The sequence below is a fragment of the Epinephelus moara genome, chromosome 1 (genome assembly GCF_006386435.1).
Source record: "Epinephelus moara isolate mb chromosome 1, YSFRI_EMoa_1.0, whole genome shotgun sequence".
NCBI lineage: Eukaryota > Metazoa > Chordata > Actinopteri > Perciformes > Serranidae > Epinephelus > Epinephelus moara.
In genome coordinates, this window is record NC_065506.1 from 18,129,190 (window position 1) to 18,142,106 (window position 12,917).

Consider the following 12,917-nt stretch of genomic DNA (forward strand, 5'->3'; position numbering starts at 1 on the left):
CCACTAGACTCTTGCCTGCTCTAAGCTCTCTCTCTCCTGCTTCCCTCCCTCCCTCTGTCTCTGCTTTTTCCTCTTCCCCCCTCTGTTCTCTCCCTGCTCTCCTCTGTTTTTGTCTCCTCTCCTGCTTTTCCTTTATTTTTTCCCTCGTATTTCTTAATCTTGCTCAATTTTTTCTTCCTCTTTTTTCCCCCCTCTTGCACTTGAATGTGTGTGTTTGTGTGTAGATCAGTAGGCCACCTAATCCCCCGCAACACACACACACACACACACACACACACACACACACACACACACACACAGGCCATACATGGTTAGTACGCTGGATTAGGATGGTGTCTTTCATATTTCCTGTATCTCAGTCACCAGATCTAAAGATTTGCCTTCAGACAGTCTTGATTCAGGTTGACTTCTCGTCCCAGAAACATTGATTTGTGATGAGGTTAGTCTCTGTTGTTTGTGTGTGTGTGTGTGTGTGTGTGTGTGTGTGTGTAGCCTTCGTTGTGATTCAATAAAAGGCTTCTGAGAATAAAAATTTCTGTTTCTCTCTGTCTCTTCCTCCTTCTATCTCTCTCGACAACCAGCTCAAAGAGGGACTCTGATTGGATGATGAGCCTCGACACCTTTTTCTCCTTATTGGATCACTTTTGATGAAGGACACGTTCCCATTCGAGGACACTATGCTTTAGTTTGGCTCTAGCCAAATTCTTGTCATTACTTTTCTACCTTAGTTTAGATTCAAGAGCATGAGGGTCCTGTCTTGACGAATGGGCGCTGTTTTCAACTTATCAAGAGCAGGCGATGTGTTCTTGTTTGACGTTCAGCTTAATTGGCTAAAAAACAAACAGACATTCACCTAAACTTAAGACAATGACCGAGACAAAAATCTGTATCCATCATTTTTATTCCCTGCACCGTAGACTCATAACAAACTCGATTTGCTGACTTTATCTCTGTAGCCAGATATATATTTGATAATTGCTTCCTTGCAGTACTGATGTCTCGTATGTGTGTCTCTTTCTGTTCCAGGAGGAGGCGAGCCGGCGCCTGGGTAGATGTGAGCCCAAGGTAATGGCCAGGCTGGTGGACATAGGCACACAGACAGATCCAGTAGTTGTGCTGTCCCTGGCCCAGGCCGCCGTGCTAGGTCTCATCTCCCAGAATGAAGTGTTCGGCGCTACCATTGCACCCAACGGCTTCTACACCGGCGAACCCAAAGAGTCCCCCGCGCCAACAGTAGACGGAGTCGACTACGAGTACGCAGACCAGCTTATAGGAGCCAACGGAGATTACCTAGGAGATAACTTGGGAGAAGACGGACAAATGCAACCGAGCTGCAGTCAGAGGAGGTGGCAGCAGGGGCCCCCTCAACATCCGGACGCGAAAATGGTCGTCCCCGACCGTCACGGCCTGCAAGGCGGTGACGTGTCCTCGTCCCACGTGAAAGGGGAAGTGGTGAACTCTGGAATGTCCTCCTGTGTCCACATGCTGAACAATATGGCTCCCCGAGGTGGTTTAGTACAAGTGGATCCAGCCACACTCAGAGGCACCAACAAGAACTGTGCAGAGTGTGAGCGGGAAGCAACCAATCAGCCGCAAGCCAACACACACGTTCACCCTCCTCCCCCCCAGGTGCCCCACAGAGGAGGGGAGCAGGGCCACAGAGGACTGCAGGGCCAACGCCCTATGGGTGGCCACGGTCGAGGTGGCAGAGAGGATGAAGAAGAGGTAGAACACCCGGGGAACAACATGATGAAGCCCACACAGCAGGAGGAAGCCATCAGCAGCTACTTCCAGACCAGTGAGGTGGGCAGCTATGATTCAGCGGAGATGGGTATGGGGGGCGAGTATGAAGACAGCAGCCAGAACATGATGTGGACAGATGGGGGTGCAGGAGCACAACACCAGCAACCTCCGCACCCCCAGCCTCCTCGTCGGCACGGCGGCCGCAGAGTGGATCGGCTAGATATCAACATCCAGATTGACGAATCTTACTGTGTAGATGTGGGAGATGGTCTGAAGCGCTGGAAGTGTCGGATGTGTGATAAATCGTACACCTCCAAGTACAACCTGGTCACACACATCCTGGGCCACAACGGCATCAAACCGCACGCCTGTCCACATTGTGGCAAACTCTTCAAGCAGCCAAGTCATCTTCAAACCCACCTGCTGACCCATCAAGGTACGCGACCCCACAAGTGCACCGTCTGCAAGAAGGGCTTTACCCAGACCAGCCACCTGAAGCGACACATGCTCCAACACACTGACGTCAAGCCCTACAGCTGCCGCTTCTGCCGCCGCGGCTTCGCCTATCCTAGCGAGCTGCGAGCACACGAGGTGAAGCACGAGCGTGGACGTTGCCATGTCTGCTCGCAGTGCGGCATGGAGTTCCCCACCTACGCCCACCTCAAACGCCACCAGACCAGTCACCAGGGCCCCCACACCTTCCAGTGCACCGAGTGCAACAAGTCCTTCGCCTACCGTAGCCAGCTCCAGAACCACCTCCTGAAGCACCAGAGCCCGAGGCCTTACACCTGCTCCCAGTGCGGCCTGGAGTTTGTGCAGCTCCACCACCTACGTCAGCACTCGCTTACTCATAAGGTAAGAACACTGTTGTCTGATACTTCCGCTCCGATCCAGACTTCCAGACTCCTCCAGTTACAGACACACTGTACATATTAACCTGCTTGGATAATTAGACTGTTAAAGGGACAGTTCACCCCGAAATAAAAAAAACATATTTTTCCTCTTCCAGGCATATTCAGGAACTGTTTTGTTCCTACATCTGCCAAACATATTGCTGTGCAGAAGGAAGTGTACATCTACTCACGGACGAGAGGATCGGGCTTGTGACAGTGCAAGACGTAAACATTAATGGCGTCTTCCTCGACTGAACTGTAATGTTAGCTATCTCAGTGGTGCTCGGTGAGCTAGCAGTAGGTGCACGCTTCCCTCTTCACGAAGATACGGTTGGCAGGTGTAGTTTGGTAGAGAGAAAATAGTTCCTACATGACACTGCTCACAGCAATGTCTGTGGATTATCTTGAGTAACCAGGCCATGACTTCTGGAAACACACATTGCTGTTGTTGTTGTTGTTGTTGTTGTTTTTCAAATGTATTTTTTGGCACTTTGAGCACCACAGGCTGAGTGCCATCTAGTTCCATTATATTGAAGAGGAGGCTGTCTAGATTGTTTTCCTTTTGTCATGTAAAGTAAAATAAGCGTAGAGAGCAAAAGCAAACAGACACACAAAAAAGAGACCACCAGAGGGAGGCAACTCTGTCCATTCTCTGTCCTTTACCCACAAAGATCTGGGTGATGTAGACAGGTGAGAGCACTTACCCTAGCAGGCATCCATACTCTGTGCTGCGTCCTTTTGTGTCTTTATGTCGGACTTTTGTTGTGACTAAAACTTCCTTGGGAAATAGCAAAATGTCCCACACCAAGGACAGACTTTGCTACATTTTTTTTCTATCGTAGTGCTCACAAGTCTGGGTTAGGATGTGTGCCAGTGCCAGTTTTTGCATGTAGTCACCCTGAGTACAGTTTGTCACCTATTTAATAGAGAAGACACCAGGATGTGTGTCCTGGGGAGAATCGCGTTTCTAGCTCTGAAACAGTTCATGTCAACAAATAAGGACAGATCTGTTGCAAGGTAATGCTCCTGTACGCTGTAAAAAAAATCCCTTTCACATAAAATATGTTTTAATTAAGGAAATGAGAAGTAGAAGATATGTTCGTTCAGTGCTGCATCTTGACAAAGATTTGACTCTGTACATCCACAATACTGAGTGTCTTCCTGCACACCTCATTATAGTCTTCGCCTGAATGAAATGTCTGTAATTGCTCAGTGCCCCCTGCGTGCTCTACACACATGCACACAATTACTCACACACAGGTGAGGAAGAGAGATGAGGGCACTGAGAGATCCCAATTCATTAAATATTACCACCGCAGGACTATCTTTCCCTCAGTTCCCTCTCAGTTTGAAGCCGTGATTATTAGTCGTCATTTTAAAATCACAACATGTGACATAATTTCTCTGAAACGGCACCCTTCGTTTTATCGTTTGATTGAGACATCTTTTTGGAAATTGCCACTTTTTCTTCACAAAGATGGATGGAGCGATGGATAGAGTTTCTAAAATGAATCACACATAGTGACAAATGAAATGCTGAGGAGGATTTACCTAAATTTGATTACTTTAAGGGGAACAAAACCCCATAAGCCACACACTCATCATGGATATGAGAGAGCAGTCAGTATTCTCAGTAGAGGAAATGCTCTCTTTTGTATTTGAGCCTGCCGTCTGTTCACTGCTCCTCCTGGTGGACAGCAGCAACACAGCACATTTGTTGTGCAGACAGCGGGGGGACTGACAGTCTGCCAGATCTGTCTGCGTATACAAACACAGTCTCTCGACCCACTGGTGACCTGTAATACATATTTGCTCTTCTCAGTAAACCAGAATCCAGTTATTCAGAGCCACTTTTTTGTCTGCTGACACTGACTGTGGAGCAGAGAGTGTATGGTGCAGCAGCACATTCATTTAGACAAGCCTTAAGGCCTTGGATGTTGTGAATTGCTGCTCTTGTGACCTGCTTCTCGATGTTTATACATTTGCTGCCACATGTGGTTGGGAATATTACAGAAACAGAGTAAGGATGGCTGTTAAGATTGTTTGTTTTTGATGTACTGTAGTGTTCTCTCTTGGTACACCCAAAATGGCTGCCATGGATTTTGATATAGTCAAGCAAATGAGCAATACCTCACAGACAGGATGTAAATATAATTAGATTTATTAGATTAAAAGTTCAACAAAAAATCACAGACAAAATGGTTGTTCTACCATCACAGCCATCATGCTCTTTGGCCTGCATGTTTGACAGGAACATTCCTACACCAAATGAGATATACCCAATTTGGATAGAGGGGTGTCACTGCTCCATGTAAACACCATGTTGTTGGGACATGCTGAGCATTAACAGTGTAAAAAAATCTTTATTGGTGATTCGACATCTGACAAAGTCCATTAATGGATTGATTGGTTATCTATCTATTAAAGAGTATAATCAGCTCTCAGTGTTTTGGAACTACAGTCCCCACAATGCCTTTGAGGATGTTGAATTTTTTAGCTTACATTTGTTTACATTATGGCAAATTGGCATTATTGAAATTAGTCAAATTAGCAATCACCATTTCCTGTTTCAAGTATGCTTATGGACGTATAGGAAGTTATCACTGGTTTACTTTAATAATGAAGAAAAGCTAAAAACATGATGATTTCAGGCGTTTTGGAGTTGAAGGCAGCGTCTTTTTGTGATTACTAAGCAGATTAATGAACATCATACAGAGATGTTCTTAGAGGTCTGATTCATTATTGAGTCCCTTATTGATTCCTGATCAATTTTCTATGTGGCTCATGTGGACGAGCGAGACGAAGAGCGTGCAAGTATGGACAGAAGTGTAGACGAGACACAAAAACTTTCTTTGATCATGAAGTACACTGTAACATACTCTCAACTCACAGTGACAAACAGAGTAAAAGCTGACCTAACGGTCCAATGCAGGTTGAATATGTATCGGCAGGTCCACGTTATGTACATATGGTGTATGAAAAGTCTGTAGCATCACTGCACTGCTTTTTTAAAAAACTATGATAGTCTGGTCACATCTCTTGCACGCATCCAAGCAACGTCTCACTCCCTCTTCCTTTTCTTGCAGGTTTCGTACTGATAGAGCTGAAATTACATTCAGTAACTACTATTTTTTTCTAGCTGAGGCAGCAAAGATTTTGCCATTGCGGCCCGCCAAAACAGAACGTTACCAGCAGAAACACTGTGCTGATGTTTCCACCCTTATTATACATTACAAGCAGCACTGTTGTCATCTGTCTTCATGAAATGAAGCCACTCTTTGAAATGCTTATTCCCCTCCACCATGACTCCCACATGTTGCAAGTATCGTAAAGTGTCGTTGCATGAGTCTGGCATCATTGTTTTGCAATGCACAACTGCCAGAAAACCATTCCAGCATCAATAAAAAGATAAGCTCGGAGGCATGTGATTCCGACGGATCAAACAATTTGGAAGCGGATCCTGTCACATTGAATCTGAAAATATATATATCATATCTGTGTGTTCAGATTTGACTGAGTTATAATCTCTAAAACAGACAGAACATTATTTTTGTATTGAAAGTCTTCTGGTTTCTGTTTGTAGCCCAAGTTGTATTGACCAATCACGTGTGAGCTGGCTTCGGTCGTTGCAGATGGACAGCAAAAGAGGCAGAATGCATTGGCTGAAATGCAATCTGGAAACCCATTGGCTCTTGCCTCACAATGATTTAGCTTTTTATTAGCTTTTTTTATTAGTATGTATCTGCATTCATATGCAGACATCAGTTTATAGAGATAAATAAACAATGACCAGCGCACAAAAGAGGAAGTCTTGTCCGGATATCTGCTGGCTATACCAGAAGCCCTGCCATATTGGCTGTTGCCCCCAGCTAAAGCGTCAGACTGATAGGCGATGGGTTCCAAGATTGACTGAGTTATGACTTTAAGAAGGAGTGCTTATTGTTGCAGTCTGGTGCTAAAGGTTTTAAAGTACCCTAATTGCCTCCATGAGCTGCGTGCCACTGCTGCAGCTCCAACTGCTGACTGTGTCCACAAGCCGGCCAAATGAGCATCCAGACCACAATCAGTAGCATCCTGTTGTTCTCAGAACACCAGCACGCACCTGTCCTTGTCACCTCGCTCAGTGAATCAGCCTCACTCTCACACCTCTTCCTCACACTTTGAAAACCTTTAAATTAAGCAACAAATCCACACCTGTCTCACTCTTAGTTAATAATGTGACAAGGAAACAAAACAGTACACGTTGCTATATTTGAATGATTAATCCTTTCCTTCGGTTTGCACCCTGCAGGGGATGAAAGGCCACAAGTGTGACGTGTGTTCCCGAGAGTTCACCCTGTCTGCCAACCTGAAGAGGCACATGCTCATCCACAACAGCGTCAGGCCCTTCCAGTGTCACGTCTGCTTCAAGAGCTTCATCCAGAAACAGACCCTCAAGACCCACATGATCGTCCACCTGCCTGTGAAGCCATTCAAATGCAAGGTGAGAATCTGAACTTGATTAAATTTATTTTTATGAAATGATAATATTCTAGGTGATAGTAGCAAGTGTAAGATTTTCTAATTAATTTTGGCGTGAAATGAGATGTGATGGCGCATTCTAAGTTCAGTTCAATTTAATGTTAACAGGATTATGTGAGGAGGAGAAATTTCATAAGGATAATACTCTTAGATATCAGTGGTTTTGCTGTAATGATTTCACATTTCTTACCATGGGAGAAAATCCATCTTAAGCTTTGAGGCAACTGTCATCAGTCAGGATGTTCTCACCATGAGCTACCATCCACATGTAGCTACCTTGTCACATACCTTTTAAATTAATTCATGTCTGTGTTCATTAATGTCAGTGTTTTATATTTTTTCGCAGGTATGTGGCAAGTCTTTCAACAGAATGTACAACCTGCTTGGCCACATGCATCTCCACGCTGGTAGTAAGCCCTTCAAGTGTCCTTACTGCACCAGTAAGTTCAACCTGAAGGGAAACCTCAGCAGGCACATGAAGGTCAAGCATGGGATGGACGTCTCACCAGAAGGACAAGGTGAGGCCTGCTTCACATGCTGTCACATATTATCTTTAACTGTCATTTAGAATCTGGGGAAGGTTGGTTGAATGTGCTCTTCTTCAGTCTACAAATACACACATGTCCACAAATATAACCAATAAACATTATCAGTGATAAATGTTTAATTGTAATTTAAGTTTGGGACTAATATATGATAGTAACAGACCATCAGCGTGCACAGCCTGAATATGTCAGTATCCTTGGACCCTGTCATGCTCTGCCAACCTCTTATTTTTCACCACTATGCACCATACAAGAGGAGCACACTCTTTTTTATAAAAATGATATTTAGCACATAAATCAGTAATTTAAGATTTTAAGATTGATATTTTTATACAAGCAACATTCATATCAAAAGCTCTTTTTAAGCTGCATATCTATTGAGTAAACCACTTTCTCCGTCTTGTTTATAGTTTATCAATTGTGCAGGCACACTTACTGATGTAACATGTTTGCAATTACAGCTACATTAAAGGAACACTTCATCCCCCAAATCACCTTTTGTATATCAATTACTCATCCAATGTTATGTTCATTCATGAGGAAAACATTATTTTTCTTGCATGCCTTCACGTTGAATAAAGAATCCAAAATGGAGAAAATTCTTGATGAATTGCAGTGAATGGGGGCCACATTTAACAACAGCAAAACTACATCAAAACATCCATTTACAAATTCTCACATAACTCATGCAGTATAATCTAAGTCTCATTTAACCAGTCATATGCTCAGTACCTCCCAAACACAGTGCCCCTTCTAATGGGGAACTGAACTGAAGGTGAAACTTATCTATGCCCTCTTCAAAGCCAGACTCCATTCACAAAAACAGTAATTTTACCTCACTGAATACGGGACCTGCTGTTAGTTAGTTAGTGTTAATATGTGACTTTGGTGTTTTAAAGGCATCATTTAGATTTATCAAAGTCACACATTTACACAAACAAATTAAGTAATTGAGGCAGTGGTAGACCAGCAGCTCCCATGTTCAGGGAGGTAAAATTACTGTTTTTGTCAATGGAGTCTGGCACTGAAGAGAGCACAGTTAGGTTTCACTTTTGGTTCAGCTCTCCCTCTGACAGGGCTGTTTGTTTGGGAAGTACTGAGCATACGACTGTGTAAATGAGACTTGGATTGTACTGCAAGAGTTGTGTTTGTGTTTGTAAACAGATATTTTGATACAGTTTTTGTGTTGTCAAAACGCGGCCCCTAATTCTCTGTGTTTTTGGATTCTTCATTCACTGCAGATATGCAAGAAAAGCAAAAATTCATTCACAAATTCAGCGTAACACAAGGTGAGTAATTGATATTCCATTAGTCATTTCATTAAGGCCCTGGAAACCTATTTTCTCAATCAGCTTCATACTATCTTGAATCCTGAATCCTACATGAAGCAAAACTTTCTGCCAAACATGCAAGATTTCTGTATTAAGTTTTCTCTTTATGCTCACCTCACTAGTTTGAGGTGGGTGTCATGTACCTTCAAGCAGAGTGTATTAGTAATTGAACCAGAATCTGATGACAGTTATGGGATTGCCTGCTTGTGGTGGCGGGCCACTGTCAGTGAAATCTGATCAAACCTCACCCACACAGTCCTGATGAAGCAGCTTAGCTACTGAATATTAAACGCTTATTTAAAATGACCTATGAATAGTTTTCCTAAACTTTAAACTATCATTATTCCTTTTGTAAATCATACATATCCAGTGGAAACAAAACTATAATCGTATATGAAAGTTATATAAAAATGAATTCCTCAGTGTTTTTAATTTAAAGCAAGAACCCATATCTGTTAACACTGAAGCAATAAAACAGTGTAAACCATGATGTGTAACACTATGGAACAGTGTTGGTACTGGAATTACTTCAGCACAGTGACACTGATTGTACTTCCTGTGAGGAAGAATATAGCTTTGGAAATGTACTTTATAATTTTCTTTTTGTATTTCCCAGAAGTACTTCCCGAAATGGATAACCAGGGGGAGTATGAAGGACAGAATTTCGGCTTTACGTCACCAGACAATATGGACAATGGTGGCTCCCAAAACCTCACTAAACTCACCACAGCAAACATGGAGGACATGGAGGAGTATTACAATTTCGGGAAGGATACTAACACCTACACTACACCTTGAGTGCTGATGAACTGGGAGAACATGTTGTGCTTTTTCTTGAAGGCTTAAGGAAATTGCAGAGTTGTTGTCAAGGCTTTGGGAGACACTGGGGACGGGGTTTTACTTTCAGTTTTGGCCTCCTTCCAGAAGAGCCAGAACTGACGGACTCTGATGGGAGGCCAGGAAGGAGACGCACTTCAAAGGAGACGTTTCAGCTCTGTTGCTGATAGCAGAGACACTGAAACTGTTGACGCCGGTCTGGAGCTCCTTTTTTTTGGAATTACCACACTTAGCGACTCAAAGACTCTCACTGGCGGACGGTCAAATCTGTATGTTGTGTGTATGTATCAGTTATTTGGAAACAAAAAAAAGAAAAGTTGCAGAGCCATCAGTTTCATTTGATGTGATAGAAATCTGTTTACCATTTTGCCATTTTTTTGTCATTCACAACCAACGTATGCCCTTATATTTTTGACTGAAAGTGCCAGCTAGATACATTTGCAACTAAGCTTCCACCGTGTCAGCTATTTACTCACTGTATATCGAACTTTTGATACATAGTCACAACATATTCATAGGTTTGAATGCTCTTACTAAACAGTTCCTAAATGTAGTTACCATTCATGCTTCGCCCTCAGTTTAAACAGGCCGCTCTTTCAATGCGTGGAGGACATTGTAGCCTTTCTCTTGCCAGGGCACTTACTACCAAAGTTGCTACTGTCACATGGCGGCTGAAACCAGAAAACAGTGTGACCGACATGCAAAGCCCTCTCACTGTACAAATGATTCTGCAACATGCAGCGTGTTTACCCACCGTTTTTTGTCTCACATGGTTTAGCTTTACATTAATAATCTATCCCGTGTAGTGAATATACTGCTCAAAGTTTTTGAATTACTGAGTGAACAATACGAAGCACTTTTTCATTGAGACCTGTCATTTATTTTCTGTGAAGACTGTCTTCAGATTGAACTCTTTTGCCTCAAAGAGAAGAGCTGGGGGAAATAAGATCGTAGAATCTTTCCAACCCCCACAACGGCAATATTATTGAACACAAACAGATATGCTTTCTCAGTAGGTTTTTTTTTTTGTAAACTGCAGTTTCCTTGATATGGATATTTCACAGTTGTCAGTTTAAATGTGAAGTGAAGAATGAGCAGTTTGTACGGAGACTCAGCAGTTTGTTTCTTTTTTTTGTTGTTTGTAGTTTCAGCACTCTTAAATCCAGGGCTGTTTACACTTCACTTTCAATTCACTTCATTCAAAAAGATATTTCCCCCCTCGATGGGGAAAAAACACTGAGAGTGAATGTCAAATGCAATCTGTAGATAGAAAAAAGAAAGAAATTCTTGGGAAGTTCGAGTTACATTTTTGTATGATTGAATTGAAAGTGGACTGACGCTAGTCCTGCTGTTCATAATTCTGTTTTGGGGACAGTCAGCTCCCCCTGTCCTGCCATGCAGGTCAGCCTTGATATGCACACTAAACCAGAGAAATGGTCTACTAGTTCTTCTTTGAGATGAGGAATATCAAACTGAGACCTCATGGAAATTGACCATGAATTATTTAATAAAGGTTCTCTAGTTTAAATGATGGAGGCTGGTGTTTTAATCTGTCACTATTTGGGGGAGGAGGGGTATTCTCAGAGTCTGGTATTTTTAGCGGTAGGGATGGCTGTGGTTGTTCCACCCCTGACTGAAGGTATTGCCTTGAAATAAAGTACAAACAATCATGGGATGTATCCTACTGACTTTGGTGATCCTGTGACTTCCTTTAGTGCAGGGGTGTCCAAACTTTTTTGAATGGGGGCCAGATAAAATAATGTCAAAATACCTGGGGGCCAACTGATTGTCGCATCAAATGGATTTAAAAAAAGAAGTGAGATAAATGCTACCATTTTTATCTTTTAATGATTTATTCCTACTTGATGCCTGTCTACAAACTGTATGATAGTCCTATCAGTGTGAGGTGAAAGATAAAAATGCGAAGTGGTCTTGCTCAATTAACCATTATTGTGTAAAGGGCCACATATGGTATATTTTGAAAGTCAAGTCGAGGGCCAATTAAAATTGGTCTGCGGGCCACAATTGGCCCCCGGGCCAGACTTTGGACATGCCTGCTTTAGCGCCACCTGTGATTGACAGTTACAGTTTTGAGTAAAAAGTCTAAACAACTATTTAATGGATTGCTATCAAATTTGATTCACACCTTCATGTTCCCCTCAGAATGAATTGCAATCACTTTGGTGACTTTTCATCTAGAGCCATCATCAGGAAAAATTACGTGACATACAGGAAGTACCCTTACACTGAAAACACACCTGCCTTTAATTTTATTATGATGTATGAATTTTATTAATGCCAATTTGGTGGCATGGTGGTGTAGTGGTTAGCATTGTTGCCTCACAGCAAGAGGGTTCCTGGTTCAAACCCAGGGTGAGGGAGCCCTTCTGTGGAGTCTGCATGTTCTCCCCATGTCAGTGTGGGTTTTCTCAGGGCACTCCGGCTTCCTCCCACAGTCCAAAGACATGCAGGTTAATTGGTGACTCTACATTGTCCGTAGGTGTGAATGGTTGTCTGTCTTTATGTGTTTGCCCTGTGATAGTCTGGTGACCTGCAACCTGGTGTACCCCACCTCTCGCCCAGTGTCAGCTGGGATAGGCTCCAGTCCCTCCGTGGCTACGGAAAATGAATGAATGAATGCTGATTTGACCAACTACAGGTAAAAACACACAAGCAGACAATGAGGGATATCAGCCAGACAGCAAAATGTCAGGTGAATCACTGTCCAATCACATCCATATGAATTTGATCCTTCATTTCCACACTGTGGATATGTGAGAGCTGTAGTTGAGCCAAACGTTGCTAATGAAATTAAAGGGAGCTTTGATTCCAGTGTGAGCTGGTGCTCCTTGTATTACAGTTATATTGATTTTTGTATCCAGCATCTATCCCACTGAGGTTTAGTGGATGTGTACACGACTACTCTAACTCTAAGAAAACTAATTCCCATCAGCCTCAGCTGACAATGTTGTTTGTGCTAATAAGCAAATGTTGGCAAGCAAAACTAGGATGGTGTCGCTAGTATGTTAACGTTAAATGAGAAATCA

At 43.0% G+C, this 12,917-nt stretch overlaps 1 protein-coding gene across 2 annotated transcripts in view; it reads left to right on the top strand.

Moving 5' to 3' along the window:
• Window positions 1-11,398, top strand: part of znf710b (zinc finger protein 710b) — an 11,881-nt gene extending 483 nt beyond the window's left edge. Inside the window, exons 2-6 of one of the 2 annotated variants that reach the window (XM_050047497.1) lie at window positions 1,027-2,598; window positions 6,928-7,119; window positions 7,504-7,675; window positions 8,944-8,991; window positions 9,650-11,398. In XM_050047497.1, coding sequence (XP_049903454.1) covers window positions 1,027-2,598; window positions 6,928-7,119; window positions 7,504-7,675; window positions 8,944-8,991; window positions 9,650-9,831 — 2,166 coding nt within the window. In that variant the 3' untranslated portion in view covers window positions 9,832-11,398. The remainder of the gene's footprint in view (window positions 1-1,026; window positions 2,599-6,927; window positions 7,120-7,503; window positions 7,676-8,943; window positions 8,992-9,649) is intronic. The other variant, XM_050047506.1, reaches the window with a different exon arrangement.
• The last annotated feature ends 1,519 nt before the right edge of the window (window positions 11,399-12,917 follow it).